The following is a 17,389-nucleotide window of genomic DNA, read 5'->3' on the forward strand; positions in this document are numbered from 1 at the left end:
GTGCCCCGGCCCCAGCTGCTGGGTGAACCCAGGACCCTGGAGCCAGAACCGGAGGCTGCCTCCAGACCTGCGGGGTGACAGAACCAGGGCCGGGCCCAGAGCTCGGGATCACACCCTGACACCACTGGCTTCCTCCCCGGGTGGGGGGTCTGGAGCCCCAGCCGGGGTTGCTGAGCTGATAGGTGTGGGTGAAAGCAGACGCTGGGGGTAAGCTGCTCAGAGCCATGTTACTGAACCCCAGCCGTAAACTCTCCGAGTCGAAGGCTTCAATCTCCCGAGCCTGACGTTCCAGTAAACTCCGGATTCTCTCAGAGCGCTCATTCTGCAAAGTTAACATCTCCTCCTCGATCTGCAGAAACAACAGAGAGCTTACTGACTGCCCTGTGACCTCGACCACTGACCCCTAACCCTGACTCCAACCCCTAACCCGACCTCTATCCCCGACTCCGACCTCTAACCCCGACTCCGACCCCTAACCCCGACTCCGACCCCTAACCCCGACCCTAACCCAGACTCCGACCTCTAACCCCGACCTCTATCCCCGACTCCGACTTCTAACCCCGACTCCGACCCCTAACCCCGACCCTAACCCCGACTCCGACCCCTAACCCCGACCTCTATCCCCGACTCCGACTTCTAACCCCGACTCCGACCCCTAACCCCGACCCTAACCCAGACTCCGACCTCTAACCCCGACCTCTATCCCCGACTCCGACTTCTAACCCCGACTCCGACCCCTAACCCCGACCCTAACCCAGACTCCGACCTCTAACCCCGACCTCTATCCCCGACTCCGACTTCTAACCCCGACTCCGACCCCTAACCCCGACCCTAACCCAGACTCCGACCCCTAACCCCGACCTCTATCCCCGATTCCGACTTCTAACCCCGACTCCGACCCCTAACCCCGACTCCGACCCCTAACCCCGACCCTAACCCCGACTCCGACCCCTAACCCCGACCTCTAACCCCGACTCCGACCACTAACCCCGACTCCGACCACTAACCCCGTCTCCGACCTCTAACCCCGACTCCGACCTCTAACCCCGACCCTAACCCCGACCTCTATCCCCGACTCCGACTTCTAACCCCGACTCCGACCCCTAATCCCGACTCCGACCCCTAACCCCGACTCCGACCTCTAACCCCGACCTCTATCCCGACTCCGTCCCCTAACCCCAACCCCTAACCCCGACTCCGACCTCTAACCCCGACCTCTATCCCAGACTCCGACCTCTAACCCCGACTCCGACCCCTAACCCCGACTGCTGACCCCTAACCCCGACCCATAACTCCGACTCCGACCCCTAACCCCGACTGCTGACCCCTAGCCCCGACCCCTAACCCCGACACCTGACCCCGACACCTGACCCCGACCCCTAATCCCGACCCCTAACCCCGACCCCTAACCCCGACTCTAACACCGACTCCAACCCCTAACCCCGAGCCCTAACCCCGACCTCGATCCCTAACCCCGACTCCGACCCCTAACCCCGACCTCGAACCCTGACCTCTAACCCCGACTCCGACCCCTAACCCTGACTCCGACCCCTAACCCCGACTGCTGACCCCCAACCCTGACTCCGACCCCTAACCCATAACTCCTAACCCTGACCCCTAACCCCAACCCCTAACTCCGACCCCTAACCCCAACCCCGAACCCCGACTCCGACCCCTAACCCCGACTCCGACCCCTAACCCGACCCCTAACCCCGACTCCTAACACTGACTCCGACCCCTAACCCCGACTCAGACCACTAACCCCAACTCCGACCCCCAACCCCGACTCCGACCCCCAACCCTGACTCCGACCCCTAACCCCGACCCCTAACCCCAACCCCGACCCTAACCCCGACTCCTAACCCCGACTCCGACCCCGTCCCCTAACCCCGACTGCTGACACCTAGCCCCGACCCCGACCCATAACTCCGACTCCGACCTCTAACCCCGACTGCTGACCCCGACCCCTAACCCCAACCCCAGCCCCGACCCCTAACCCCCGACTCCAACCCCTAACCCCGAGCCCAGCCCCGACCCCTAATTCCGAATCCGACCCCTAACCCCAACTCCGACCCCTAACCCCGACTTCGATCCCTAACCCGACGCCGACCTCGAACCCCGTCCTCTAACCCCGAATCCGACCTCTAACCCCGACTCCGACCCTAACCCTGACTCCGACCCCTAACCCCGACTGCTGACCCCCAATCCTGACTCCGACCCCTAACCCTGAATCTGACCCATAACCCATAACCCTGACCTCGACCCCTAACCCAGACTCCGACCCCTAACCCCGACTCCGACCCCTAACCCCGACTCCTAACACTGACTCCGACCCCTAACCCCGACTCAGACCCCTAACCCTGACTCCGACCCCTAACGCTGACCCCTAACCCCGACCCCGACCGCTGAACTCTAACCCTAACTCCGACCCCTAACCCCGACTCCGACCCAAAACTCCGACCCCTAACCCCGACTGCTGACCTCTAACCCCGACTCCTAATCCTGACCCCGACCCAAATCCCGACCCCTAACCCCGACTCCTAACCCCGACTCCAACCCCTAACCCCGAGTCCAGCCCCAACCCTGAACCCCGACTCCGACCCCTAACCCCGACTTCGATCCTAACCCCGACTCCGACCCCTAACCCCGACTCCCGACCCCTAACCCCGACTCCGACCCCTAACCCCGACTCCTAACACCGACTCAGACAACTAACCCCAACTCCGACCCCGAACCCTGACTCCGACCCTAACGCCGACCCCTAACCCCGACCCCGACTGCTGAACCCTAACCCTAACTCCGACCCCTAACCCCGACTCTGACCCATAACTCCGACCCCTAACCCCGACTGCTGACCCTAACCCCGACTCCGACATGTAACCCTAACCCTGACTCCGACCCCTAATCCCGACCCCTAACCCCAACTCCGACCCCTAAACCCGACTCCTAACCCCGACTCCAATCTCTAACCCCGACTCCAACCCCTAACCCCGAGCCCAGCCCCGACCCCTAAACCCGACTCCGACCCGTAACCCCGACTTCGATCCCTAACCCTGACTCCGACCTCGAACCCCGACCTCTAACCCCGACCTCTAACCCCGACTCCGACCTCTAACCCCGACTCCGACCCCTAACCCTGACTCCGACCCCTAACCCTGACTCCGACCCCTAACCCCAACGGCAACCCCTAACCACGACTGCTGATCTCTAACCCTGATTGCTGACCCTGAACCCGACCCCTAACCCCAACCCCGATCCCTAACCCCGACCCCCTAACCCCGATCCCTGACCCCCGACCCCTAACCCCGACTCTTGACACCGACTCATAGAATTTACAGAGCAGAAGGCCATTCGGCCCATCGAGTCTGCACTGGCTCTTGGAAAGAGCACCCTACCCAAGGTCATCACCTCCACCCTATCCCCATAACCAGTAACCCCACCCTAAGGACTCCTAACCCTAATCCCTAAGCCGGACCCTAACCCTAACCCCAACCTCTGACCATGACTTATAACCCGACCCTGACTCCTAACCCTGACCCCTAACCACGACCCCTGACCCTGATTCCTAACCCTGACCCTGAACCCCGACTCTTAACCCCGTATCCACACCCGACCCCGACTCCTAACCCCGGCCCCTAATCCCGAATCCTAACCCTGACCCCTAAACCCGACCCCTAACCCTAAACCCGACCCCTAAACCCGACCCCGACTCCTAACCCCGACTCCTAACCCCGACCCCTAACCCCGAACCCTAACCCTGACCGCCTAACCCAAATTCTAACCCCGACCCCTAACATGGAATTCTACCCCCGACCCCTAACCCCGACACCTAACCCAACTCCTAACTTCGACCCCAGAACCCGATCGTGGACACCTAATGCGGACCCCTAATACCGACCCCTAACCCCAACCCCGACTCCTAACACCGACCCCTAACCCCAACCCCGACTCCTAACACCGACCCCTAACCCCAACCCCGACTCCTAACCCTGACCCCTAACCCCAACCCCTAACCCCAACCCCAACCCCTAACCCCGACCCCTAAACCTGACCCTGACTCCTAATGCCGAACCCTAACTCCGACCCCCACCCCGGCTTCTAACCCTGACCCCGAACCCCGACTCTTAACCTCAAATCCACACCCGACCCGACTCCTAATCAATACCCCGACCCCTAACCCTGACCCCGACCCCTAACCCTGACCCCGACCCCTAACCCTGACCCCGACTCCTGCTCCCGACCCCTAACCGTGACCCCGACTCCTGCTCCCGACCCCTAACCCTGACCCCGACTCCTCACCCTGACCCCGACTCCTCACCCTGACCCCGGCTCCTCACCCTGACCCCGGCTCCTCACCCGGCCCCTCACCCTGACCCCTCACCCCGACTCCTCACGCTGACCTCGATTATTATCCCTGACCCCTAACCCTGACTACTAACCCCAACCTGGATCCGAAATCTCACCGAGAAAAAAACACCTATCCCCAACGGACATGCACCCTCCCTCGCTCCCTCCCTCGCTCCCTCCCTCGCTCTGGCACCTTCCCTCCCTCGCTCCCTCCCTCCCTCGCTCCCTCCCTCCCTCCCTCCTCGCTCTCTCCCTCGCTCTGGCACCTTCCCTCCCTCGCTCCCTCCCTCCCTCGCTCCCTCCCTCCCTCTGGCACCTTCCTCCCTCGCTCCCTCCCTCCCTCTGGCACCTTCCCTCCCTCGCTCTCTCCCTCCCTCTGGCACCTTCCCTCCCTCGCTCCCTCCCTCGCTCACTCCCTCCCTCTGGCACCTTCCCTCCCTCGCTCCCTCTGGCACCTTCCCTCCCTCGCTCTGGCACCTTCCCTCCCTCGCTCCCTCCCTCCCTCTGGCACCTTCCCTCCCTCGCTCTGGCACCTTCCCTCCCTCGCTCCCTCCCTCTGGCACCCTTCCCTCCCTCGCTCCCTCCCTCCCTCTGGCACCTTCCCTCCCTCGCTCCCTCCCTCCCTCTGGCACCTTCCCTCCCTCGCTCCCTCCCTCTGGCACCTTCCCTCCCTCGCTCCCTCCCTCGCTCTGGCACCCTCGCTCCCTCCCTCGCTCCCTCCCTCTGGCACCTTCCCTCCCTCGCTCCCTCCCTCCCTCTGGCACCCCCCCTCGCTCCGTCCCTCACTCTGGCACCCTCGCTCCCTCCCTCCCTCTGGCACCTTCCCTCCCTCGCTCCCTCCCTCCCTCTGGCACCTTCCCTCACTCCCTCCCTCCCTCGCTCTGGCACCTTCCCTCCCTCGCTCCCTCCCTCGCTCTGGCACCCCCCCTCGCTCCGTCCCTCGCTCTCGCACCCTCGCTCCCTCCCTCGCTCTGGCACCTTCCCTCCCTCGCTCTCTCCCTCGCTCTGGCACCTTCCCTCCCTCGTTCCCTCCCTCGCTCTGGCACCTTCCCTCCCTCGCTCTGGCACCTTCCCTCCCTCGCTCCCTCCCTCGCTCTGGCACCTTCCCTCCCTCGCTCCCTCCCTCGCTCTGGCACCTTCCCTCCCTCGCTCCCTCCCTCGCTCTGGCACCTTCCCTCCCTCGCTCCCTCCCTCCCTCCCTCCCTCTGGCACGTTCCCTCCCTCGCTCCCTCCCTCGCTCTGGCACCTTGCCTCCCTCGCTCCCTCCCTCCCTCTGGCACCTTCCCTCCCTCGCTCCCTCCCTCGCTCTGGCACCTTCCCTCCCTCGCTCTCTCCCTCGCTCTGGCACCTTCCCTCCCTCGCTCTCTCCCTCGCTCTGGCACCTTCCCTCCCTCGTTCCCTCCCTCGCTCTGGCACCTTCCCTCCCTCGTTCCCTCCCTCGCTCTGGCACCTTCCCTCCCTCGCTCCCTCCCTCGCTCCCTCCCTCGCTCTGGCACCTTCCCTCGCTCCGTCCCTCACTCTGGCACCCTCGCTCCCTCCCTCGCTCCCTCCCTCGCTCCCTCCCTCCCTCTGGCACCTTCCCTCCCTCGCTCCCTCCCTCCCTCTGGCACCTTCCCTCACTCCCTCCGTCCCTCGCTCTCGCACCCTCGCTCCCTCCCTCGCTCTGGCACCTTCCCTCCCTCGCTCTCTCCCTCGCTCTGGCACCTTCCCTCCCTCGTTCCCTCCCTCGCTCTGGCACCTTCCCTCCCTCGCTCCCTCCCTCGCTCTGGCACCTTCCCTCCCTCGCTCTCTCCCTCGCTCTGGCACCTTCCCTCCCTCGCTCCCTCCCTCGCTCTGGCACCTTCCCTCCCTCGCTCCCTCCCTCGCTCTGGCACCTTCCCTCCCTCGCTCCCTCCCTCGCTCTGGCACCTTCCCTCCCTCGCTCGCTCCCTCCCTCGCTCCCTCCCTCCCTCTGGCACGTTCCCTCCCTCGCTCCCTCCCTCGCTCTGGCACCTTCCCTCCCTCGCTCCGGCACCTTCCCTCCCTCGCTCTGGCACCTTCCCTCCCTCGCTCCCTCCCTCGCTCTGGCACCCCCCTCGCTCCGTCCCTCGCTCTCGCACCCTCGCTCCCTCCCTCGCGCCGACCCTCGCTCTGGCACCCTCGCTCCCTCCCTCGCTCTGGCATCTTCCCTCCCTCGTTCCCTCCCTCGCTCCCTCCCTCGCTCTGGCACCTTCCCTCCCTCGCTCCCTCCCTCACTCTGGCACCTTCCCTCCCTCGCTCTGGCACCTTCCCTCCCTCGCTCCCTCCCTCCCTCGCTCCCTCCCTCCCTCTGGCACGTTCCCTCCCTCGCTCCCTCCCTCGCTATGGCACCTTCCCTCCCTCGCTCCCTCCCTCCCTCTGGCACCTTCCCTCCCTCGCTCCCTCCCTCCCTCTGGCACCTTCCCTCCCTCGCTCCCTCCCTCGCTCTGGCACCTTCCCTCCCTCGCTCTGGCACCTTCCCTCCCTCGCTCCCTCCCTCCCTCTGGCACCTTCCCTCCCTCGCTCCCTCCCTCGCTCTGGCACCTTACCTCCCTCGCTCCCTCCCTCGCTCCCTCCCTCGCTCTGGCACCCCCCCTCGCTCCGTCCCTCGCTCTCGCACCCTCGCTCCCTCCCTCGCTCCGACCCTCGCTCCGACCCTCGCTCTGGCACCCTCGCTCCCTCCTTCGCTCCCTCCCTCGCTCTGGCACCTTCCCTCCCTCGCTCTCTCCCTCGCTCTGGCACCTTCCCTCCCTCGTTCCCTCCCTCGCTCTGGCACCTTCCCTCCCTCGCTCCCTCCCTCGCTCTGGCACCTTCCCTCCCTCGCTCCATCCCTCGCTCCCTCCCTCGCTCTGGCACCTTCCCTCCCTCGCTCCCTCCCTCGCTCTGGCACCTTCCCTCCCTCGCTCTGGCACCTTCCCTCCCTCGCTCCCTCCCTCGCTCTGGCACCTTCCCTCCCTCGCTCCCTCCCTCGCTCCGGCACCTTCCCTCCCTCGCTCCCTCCCTCCCTCTGGCACGTTCCCTCCCTCGCTCCCTCCCTCGCTCTGGCACCTTCCCTCCCTCGCTCCCTCCCTCCCTCTGGCACCTTCCCTCCCTCGCTCCCTCCCTCCCTCTGGCACCTTCCCTCCCTCGCTCTGGCACCTTCCCTCCCTCCCTCGCTCTGGCACCTTCCCTCCCTCGCTCTGGCACCTTCCCTCCCTTGCTCGCTCCCTCGCTCCCTCCCTCGCTCCCTCCCTCGCTCTGGCACCTTCCCTCCCTCGCTCCCTCCCTCCCTCGCTCCGGCACCTTCCCTCCCTCGCTCCCTCCCTCCCTCTGGCACGTTCCCTCCCTCGCTCCCTCCCTCGCTCTGGCACCTTCCCTCCCTCGCTCCCTCCCTCTGGCACCTTCCCTCCCTCGCTCCCTCCCTCCCTCTGGCACCTTCCCTCCCTCGCTCTGGCACCTTCCCTCCCTCGCTCCCTCCCTCGCTCTGGCACCTTCCCTCCCTCGCTCTGGCACCTTCCCTCCCTTGCTCCCTCCCTCGTTCCCTCCCTCGCTCCCTCCCTCGCTCTGGCACCTTCCCTCCCTCGCTCCCTCCCTCCCTCTGGCACCTTCCCTCCCTTGCTCCCTCCCTCGCTCTGGCACCTTCCCTCCCTCGCTCCCTCCCTCGCTCTGGCACCCCCCCTCGCTCCGTCCCTCGCTCTCGCACCCTCGCTCCCTCCCTCGCTCTGGCACCTTCCCTCCCTCGTTCCCCCCCTCGCTCTGGCACCTTCCCTCCCTCGCTCCCTCCCTCGCTCTGGCACCTTCCCTCCCTCCCTCGCTCCGACCCTCGCTCTGGCACCCTCGCTCCCTCCCTCGCTCCCTCCCTCGCTCTGGCACCTTCCCTCCCTCGCTCTCTCCCTCGCTCTGGCACCTTCCCTCCCTCGTTCCCTCCCTCGCTCTGGCACCTTCCCTCCCTCGCTCCCTCCCTCGCTCTGGCACCTTCCCTCCCTCGCTCCCTCCCTCGCTCTGGCACCTTCCCTCCCTCGCTCTGGCACCTTCCCTCCCTCGCTCCCTCCCTCCCTCTGGCATGTTCCCTCCCTCGCTCCCTCCCTCGCTCTGGCACCTTCCCTCCCTCGCTCCCTCCCTCCCTCTGGCACCTTCCCTCCCTCGCTCCCTCCATCCCTCTGGCACCTTCCCTCCCTCGCTCCCTCCCTCGCTCTGGCACCTTCCCTCCCTCGCTCCCTCCCTCGCTCTGGCACCTTCCCTCCCTCGCTCCCTCCCTCGCTCTGGCACCCCCCCTCGCTCCGTCCCTCGCTCTCGCACCCTCGCTCCGACCCTCGCTCTGGCACCTTCCCTCCCTCGCTCTCTCCCTCGCTCTGGCACCTTCCCTCCCTCGTTCCCTCCCTCGCTCTGGCACCTTCCTTCCCTCGCTCCATCCCTCGCTCTGGCACCTTCCCTCCCTGGCTCTGGCACCTTCCCTCCCTCGCTCTGGCACCTTCCCTCCCTCGCTCCCTCCCTCGCTCTGGCACCCCCCCTCGCTCCGTCCCTCGCTCTGGCACCTTCCCTCCCTCGCTCTGGCACCTTCCCTCCCTCGCTCCCTCCCTCGCTCTGGCACCTTCCCTCCCTCGCTCCCTCCCTCCCTCTGGCACGTTCCCTCCCTCGCTCCCTCCCTCGCTCTGGCACCTTCCCTCCCTCGCTCCCTCACTCGCTCTGGCACCTTCCCTCCCTTGCTCCCTCCCTCGCTCTGGCACCTTCCCTCCCTCGCTCTGGCACCTTCCCTCGCTCCCTTCCTCGCTCTGGCACCCTCCCTCGCTCCCTCCCTCGCTCCGACCCTCGCTCTGGCACCCTCGCTCCCTCCCTCCCTCGCTCTGGCACCTTCCCTCACTCCCTCCCTCGCTCTGGCACCCTCCCTCGCTCTGGCACCTTCCCTCGCTCCCTCCCTTGCTCTGGCACCCTCCCTCGCTCCGTCCCTCGCTCTGGCACCCTCCCTCGCTCTGGCACCTTCCCTCGCTCTGGCACCCTCGCTCTGGCACCCTCCCTTGCTCTGGCACCCTCCCTCGCTCCGTCCCTCGCTCTGGCACCCTCGCTCCCTCCCTCGCTCTGGCACCCTCGTTCCGTCCCTCGCTCTGGCACCCTTGCTCCCTCGCTCCGTCCCTCGCTCTGGCACCCTCGCTCCGTCCCTCGCTCTGGCACCCTCGCTCCCTCCCTCGCTCTGGCACCCTCGCTCCCTCGCTCCGTCCCTCGCTCTGGCACCCTCGCTCCGTCCCTCGCTCTGGCACCCTCGCTCCGTCCCTCGCTCTGGCACCCTCGCTCCATCCCTCGCTCTGGCACCCTCGCTCCCTCGCTCTGGCACCCTCGCTCCCTCGCTCCGTCCCTCGCTCTGGCACCCTCGCTCCCTCGCTCCGTCCCTCGCTCTGGAACCCTCGCTCCCTCGCTCCGTCCCTCGCTCTGGAACCCTCGCTCCCTCGCTCCGTCCCTCGCTCTGGCACCCTCGCTCCGTCCCTCGCTCTGGCACCCTCGCTCCATCCCTCGCTCTGGCACCCTCGCTCCCTCGCTCTGGCACCCTCGCTCCCTCGCTCCGTCCCTCGCTCTGGCACCCTCGCTCCGTCCCTCGCTCTGGAACCCTCGCTCCCTCGCTCCGTCCCTCGCTCTGGAACCCTCGCTCCCTCGCTCCGTCCCTTGCTCTGGAACCCTCGCTCTGGCACCCTCGCTCCGTCCCTCGCTCTGGCACCCTCGCTCCCTCGCTCTGGCACCCTCGCTCCCTCGCTCCCTCGCTCCGTCCCTCGCTCTGGCACCCTCGCTCCGTCCCTCGCTCTGGCACCCTCGCTCCCTCCCTCGCCATGGCTCCCTCGCTCTGGCACCCTCGCTCCCTCGCTCCGTCCCTTGCTCTGGAACCCTCGCTACCTCGCTCCGTCCCTCGCTCCCTCGCTCCGTCCCTCGCTCTGGCACCCTCGCTCCCTCGCTCCGTCCCTCGCTCTGGAACCCTCGCTACCTCGCTCCGTCCCTCGCTCCCTCGCTCCGTCCCTCGCTCTGGCACCCTCGCTCCCTCGCTCCGTCCCTCGCTCTGGCACCCTCGCTCCGTCCCTCGCTCTGGCACCCTCGCTCCCTCCCTCGCCATGGCACCCTCGCTCCCTCGCTCCGTCCCTCGCTCCGTCCCTTGCTCTGGAACCTTCGCTCCCTCGCTCCGTCCCTCGCTCTGGCACCCTCGCTCCGTCCCTCGCTCTGGCACCCTCGCTCCCTCGCTCCGTCCCTCGCTCTGGCACCCTCGCTCCCTCGCTCCGTCCCTCGCTCTGGCACCCTCGCTCCCTCGCTCCGTCCCTCGCTCTGGAACCCTCGCTCCGTCCCTCGCTCTGGCACCCTCGCTCCCTCGCTCCGTCCCTCGCTCTGGAACCCTCGCTCCGTCCCTCGCTCTGGCACCCTCGCTCCCTCGCTCCGTCCCTCGCTCTGGCACCCTCGCTCCGTCCCTCGCTCTGGCACCCTCCCTGGTGCTCTCACCCGCTGCTCTAGGAGTGCTCGGCGAATGGACACCCTCTGTTCCAGCTCTTTGATCTCTCGCTCGTGCTGGGCCTCACTCTGCATTTTGATTTTGCTCTGATAGGCATTCAGTAATTCCAGCTCCTGCTGTAACTGCGCTCGCAGAACCTGGTATTCGCATTCCTGCGTCTCGTCCAGTCGCAACTGCAGGGGAAGGTGGCAGATTTATCTCAGACCAGTCAAAACTCCAGAAAACATATCATGGAAGAATTTGTTTCAATTCCCCCCGACTCTCCCCGGGGTACGGGTCCCCCCCACGGGCACCGACTCTCCCGGGGTACGGGCCCCCCCCCACGGGCACCGACTCTCCCCGGGGTACGGGTCCCCCCCCACGGGCACCGACTCTCCCGGGGTACGGGCCCCCCCCCACGGGCACCGACTCTCCCCGGAGTACGGGTCCCCCCCACGGGCACCGACTCTCCCCGGGGTACAGGTCCCCCCCCCACGGGCACCGACTCTCCCCGGGGTACGGGTCCCCCCCACGGGCACCGACTCTCCCCGGAGTACGGGTCCCCCCCACGGGCACCGACTCTCCCCGGGGTATGGGTCCCCCCCACGGGCACCGACTCTCCCCGGGTATGGGTCCCTCCCACGGGCACCGACTCTCCCCGGGCTACGGGTCGGTCCCCCCCATGGGCACTGATTCTCCCCGGGGTACGGGTCCCTCCCCACAGGCACCGACTCTCCCCGGGGTACAGGTCCCCCCCCCCACGGGCACCGACTCTCCCCGGGGTACGGGTCCCCCCCCCCCCACAGGCACCGACTCTCCCCGGGGTACAGGTCCCCCCCACGGGCACCGATTCTCCCCGGGGTACAGGTCCCCTCCCCCCACGGGCACAGACTCTCCCCGGGGTACGGGTCCCTCCCACGGGCACCGACTCTCCCCGGGGTACGGGTACACCACGGGCACCGACTCTCCCCGGGGTACGGGTCCCCCCACGGGCACCGACTCTCCCGGGGTACGGGTCCCTCCCCCCACAGGCACCGACTCCCCGGGGTACGGGTCCCACCCCCCACAGGCACCGACTCTCCCCGGGGTACGGGTCCCCCCCCCCCACGGGCACCGACTCTCCCCGGGGTACGGGTCTCACCCCCCACGGGCACCGACTCTCCCCGGGGTACGGGTCCCCCCCACAGGCACCGACTCTCCCCGGGGTACGGGTCCCCCCCACGGGCACCGACTCTCCCCGGGGTACGGGTCCCCCCCACGGGCACCGACTCTCTCCGGGGTACGGGTCCCCCCCCACGGGCACCGACTCTCCTCGGGGTACGGGTCCCCCCCACGGGCACCGACTCTCCCCGGGGTACGGGTCCCCCCACGGGCACCGACTCTCCCCGGGGTACGGGTTCCTCCCCATGGGCACCGACTGTCCCCGGGGTACGGGTCCCCCCCACGGGCACCGACTCTCCCCGGGGTACAGGTCCCCCCCCCACGGGCACCGACTCTCCCCGGGGTACGGGTCCCTCCCACGGGCACCGACTCTCCCCGGGGTACGGGTCCCCCCCACGGGCACCGACTCTCCCCGGGGTACAGGTCCCCCCCCCACGGGCACCGACTCTCCCCGGGGTACGGGTCCCCCCACGGGCACCGACTCTCCCGGGGTACGGGTCCCTCCCCCCACAGGCACCGACTCTCCTCGGGGTACGGGTCCCCCCCACGGGCACCGACTCTCCCCGGGGTACGGGTCCCCCCCACGGGCACCGACTCTCCCTGGGGTACAGATCCCCCCCCACGGGCACCGACTCTCCCCGGGGTACGGGTCCACACCCACGGGCACAGACTCTCCCCGGGGTACGGGTCCACACCCACGGGCACAGACTCTCCCCGGGGTACAGTCCCCACACACCCCTCTCCGCCCACACTCACCGCCCCCTCTCCGACCCCTCTCCGCCCACACTCTCGCCCCGTCTCCGCCCACTCTCTCCGCCCCCTCTCCGACCCCTCTCCGCCCACACTCTCGCCCCGTCTCCGCCCACTCTCTCCGCCCCCTTTCCGCCCACACTCTCCGCCCCCTCTCCGCCCACACACTCCGCCCACACTCTCCGCCCCCTCCCCGCCCACACTCTCCGCCCCCTCCCCGCCCACACTCTCCGCCCCCTCTCCGCCCACACACTCCGCCCACACTCTCCGCCTACACTCTCCGCCCCCTCTCCGCCCACACTCTCCGCCCCCTCTCCGCCCACACTCTCCGCCCCCTCCCCGCCCACACTCTCCGCCCCCTCTCCGCCCACACTCTCCGCCCCCTCTCCGCCCACACTCTCCGCCCCCTCCCCGCCCACACTCTCCGCCCCCTCTCCGCCCACACACTCCGCCCACACTCTCCGCCCCCTCTCCGCCCACACTCTCCGCCCCCTCCCCGCCCACACTCTCCGCCCCCTCTCCGCCCACACTCTCCGCCCCCTCCCCGCCCACACTCTCCGCCCCCTCTCCGCCCACACTCTCCGCCCACACTCTCCGCCCCCTCTCCGCCCCCTCCCCGCCCACACTCTCCGCCCCCTCTCCGCCCACACTCTCCGCCCACACTCTCCGCCCCCTCTCCGCCCACACTCTCCGCCCCCTCTCCGCCCACACTCTCCGCCCCCTTTCCGCCCACACTCTCCGCCCCCTCTCCGCCCCCTCTCCGCCCACACTCTCCGCCCCCTCTCCGCCCACACTCTCCGCCCCCTCCCCGCCCACACTCTCCGCCCCCTCTCCGCCCACACTCTCCGCCCCCTTTCCGCCCACACTCTCCGCCCCCTCTCCGCCCCCTCTCCGCCCCCTTTCCGCCCACACTCTCCGCCCCCTCTCCGCCCACACTCTCCGCCCCCTCTCCGCCCACACTCTCCGCCCCCTCCCCGCCCACACTCTCCGCCCCCTCTCCGCCCACACTCTCCGCCCCCTTTCCGCCCACACTCTCCGCCCCCTCTCCGCCCCCTCTCCGCCCACACTCTCCGCCCCCTTTCCGCCCACACTCTCCGCCCCCTCTCCGCCCCCTCTCCGCCCACACTCTCCGCCCCCTCTCCGCCCACACTCTCCGCCCACACTCTCCGCCCCCTCTCCGCCCCCTCTCCGCCCACACTCTCCGCCCCCTCTCCGCCCACACTCTCCGCCCCCTCTCCGCCCCCTCTCCGCCCACACTCTCCGCCCCCTCTCCGCCCACACTCTCCGCCCCCTCTCCGCCCACACTCTCCGCCCCCTCTCCGCCCACACTCTCCGCCCCCTCTCCGCCCACTCTCCGCCCACACTCTCCGCCCCCTCTCCGCCCACACTCTCCACCCCCTCTCCGCCCACACTCTCCGCCCACACTCTCCGCCCACACTCTCCGCCCCCTCTCCGCCCACACTCTCCGCCCCCTCCCCGCCCACACTCTCCGCCCCCTCTCCGCCCACACTCTCCGCCCCCTTTCCGCCCACACTCTCCGCCCCCTCTCCGCCCCCTCTCCGCCCCCTTTCCGCCCACACTCTCCGCCCACACTCTCCGCCCCCTCTCCGCCCACACTCTCCGCCCCCTCCCCGCCCACACTCTCCGCCCCCTCTCCGCCCACACTCTCCGCCCCCTTTCCGCCCACACTCTCCGCCCCCTCTCCGCCCCCTCTCCGCCCACACTCTCCGCCCCCTTTCCGCCCACACTCTCCGCCCCCTCTCCGCCCCCTCTCCGCCCACACTCTCCGCCCCCTCTCCGCCCACACTCTCCGCCCACACTCTCCGCCCCCTCTCCGCCCCCTCTCCGCCCACACTCTCCGCCCCCTCTCCGCCCACACTCTCCGCCCCCTCTCCGCCCCCTCTCCGCCCACACTCTCCGCCCCCTCTCCGCCCACACTCTCCGCCCCCTCTCCGCCCACACTCTCCGCCCCCTCTCCGCCCACACTCTCCGCCCCCTCTCCGCCCACTCTCCGCCCACACTCTCCGCCCCCTCTCCGCCCACACTCTCCACCCCCTCTCCGCCCACACTCTCCGCCCACACTCTCCGCCCACACTCTCCGCCCCCTCTCCGCCCACACTCTCCGCCCCCTCTCCGCCCCCTCTCCGCCCACCCTCTCCGCCCACCCTCTCCGCCCACACTCTCCGCCCACACTCTCCGCCCCCTCTCCGCCCACACTCTCCGCCCACACTCTCCGCCCACACTCACCGCCCCGTCTCCGCCCACACTCTCCGCCCCCTCTCCGCCCACACTCTCCGCCCCCTCCCCGCCCCCTCTCCGCCCACACTCTCCGCCCCCTCTCCGCCCCCTCTCCGCCCACACTCTCCGCCCACACTCTCCGCCCACACTCTCCGCCCCCTCTCCGCCCACACTCTCCGCCCCCTCTCCGCCCCCTCCCCGCCCACACTCTCCGCCCCCTCTCCGCCCCCTCTCCGCCCACCCTCTCCGCCCACCCTCTCCGCCCACACTCTCCGCCCACACTCTCCGCCCCCTCTCCGCCCACACTCTCCGCCCACACTCTCCGCCCACACTCACCGCCCCGTCTCCGCCCACACTCTCCGCCCCCTCTCCGCCCACACTCTCCGCCCCCTCTCCGCCCCCTCTCCGCCCACCCTCTCCGCCCACCCTCTCCGCCCACACTCTCCGCCCACACTCTCCGCCCACACTCTCCGCCCACACTCTCCGCCCCCTCTCCGCCCACACTCTCCGCCCACACTCTCCGCCCCCTCTCCGCCCACACTCTCCGCCCACACTCTCCGCCCCTCTCCGCCCACACTCTCCGCCCCCTCTCCGCCCACACTCTCCGCCCCCTCTCCGCCCACACTCTCCGCCCACACTCTCCGCCCACACTCTCCGCCCCCTCTCCGCCCACACTCTCCGCCCCCTCTCCGCCCACATTCTCCGCCCCCTCTCCGCCCACACTCTCCGCCCCTCTCCGCCCACACTCTCCGCCCCCTCCCCGCCCACACTCTCCGCCCCCTCTCCGCCCACACTCTCCGCCCCCTCTCCGCCCCCTCTCCGCCCACACTCTCCGCCCACATTCTCCGCCCCCTCTCCGCCCACACTCCCCGCCCACACTCTCCGCCCCCTTTCCGCCCACACACTCCGCCCCCTCTCTGCCCACAGTCTCCGCCCCCTTTCCGCCCACACACTCCGCCCCCTCTCCGCCCCCTTTCCGCCCACACTCTCCGCCCCCTCTCCGCCCACACTCTCCGCCCACACTCTCCGCCCCCTCTCCGCCCACACTCTCCGCCCCCTCTCCGGCCCCTCCCCGCCCACACTCTCCGCCCCCTCTCCGCCCACACTCTCCGCCCCCTTTCCGCCCACACACTCCGCCCCCTCTCCGCCCCCTTTCCGCCCACACTCTCCGCCCCCTCTCCGCCCACACTCTCCGCCCCCTTTCCGCCCACACACTCCGCCCCCTCTCCGCCCACACTCTCCGCCCCCTTTCCGCCCACACTCTCCGCCCCCTTTCCGCCCACACACTCCGCCCCCTCTCCGCCCACACTCTCCGCCCCCTTTCCGCCCACACACTCCGCCCCCTCTCCGCCCACACTCTCCGCCCCCTTTCCGCCCACACTCTCCGCACCCTTTCCGCCCACACTCTCCGCCCCCTCTCCGCCCACACTCTCCGCCCCCTCTCCGCCCACACTCTCTGCCCCCTCCCCGCCCACACTCTCCGCCCCCTCTCCGCCCACACTCTCCGCCCCCACTCTCCGCCCACACTCTCCGCCCCCTCTCCGCCCACACACTCCGCCCACACTCTCTGCCCCCTCTCCGCCCCCTCTCCGCCCCCTCTCCGCCCACTCTCTGCCCCCTCTCCGCCCCTCTCCGCCCACACTCACCGCCCCGTCTCCGCCCACACACTCCGCCCCCTCTCCGCCCCCTCTCCGCCCACACACTCCGCCCCCTCTCCGCCCCCTCTCCGCCCCTCTCCGCCCACACTCTCCGCCCCCTCTCCGCCCACACTCTCCGCCCACACTCTCCGCCCACACTCTCCGCCCCCTCCCCGCCCACACTCTCCGCCCCCTCTCCGCCCACCCTCTCTGCCCTCTCTCCGCCCACACTCTCCGCCCACACTCTCCGCCCACACTCTCCGCCTACACTCTCCGCCCACACTCCGCCCACCCTCTCCGCCCACACTCTCCGCCCACACTCTCCGCCCACACTCTCCGCCCACACTCTCCGCCCACACTCTCCGCCCACACTCTCCGCCCACACTCTCCGCCTACACTCTCCGCCCACACACTCCGCCCCCTCTCCGCCCCCTCTCCGCCCACACACTCCGCCCCCTCTCCGCCCCCTCTCCGCCCCTCTCCGCCCACACTCTCCGCCCCCTCTCCGCCCACACTCTCCGCCCCCTCTCCGCCCACACTCTCCGCCCACACTCTCCGCCCACACTCTCCGCCCACACTCTCCGCCCACACTCTCCGCCCCATCTCCGCCCCCTCTCCGCCCACACTCTCCGCCCCCTCTCCGCCCACACTCTCCGCCCACACTCTCCGCCCACACTCTCCGCCCACACTCTCCGCCTACACTCTCCGCCCACACTCTCCGCCCACACTCTCCGCCCCCTCCCCGCCCACACTCTCCGCCCCCTCTCCGCCCACCCTCTCTGCCCTCTCTCCGCCCACACTCTCCGCCCACACTCTCCGC

At 69.6% G+C, this 17,389-nt stretch overlaps 1 protein-coding gene across 1 annotated transcript in view; it reads right to left on the minus strand.

Annotated features, from left to right (window-relative positions):
* Positions 1-17,389, minus strand: part of LOC140396604 (serine/threonine-protein kinase TAO2-like) — a 147,608-nt gene that overhangs the window by 30,714 nt on the left and 99,505 nt on the right. Inside the window, exons 4-5 of the mRNA XM_072485400.1 lie at positions 10,795-10,977; positions 5-349 (exon numbers count right to left, since the gene is read on the minus strand). Of these exons, the coding sequence (XP_072341501.1) occupies positions 5-349; positions 10,795-10,977 (528 nt within the window). The remainder of the gene's footprint in view (positions 1-4; positions 350-10,794; positions 10,978-17,389) is intronic.

This window comes from Scyliorhinus torazame, chromosome 19 (genome assembly GCF_047496885.1).
Source record: "Scyliorhinus torazame isolate Kashiwa2021f chromosome 19, sScyTor2.1, whole genome shotgun sequence".
Taxonomy (NCBI): Eukaryota; Metazoa; Chordata; class Chondrichthyes; order Carcharhiniformes; family Scyliorhinidae; genus Scyliorhinus; species Scyliorhinus torazame.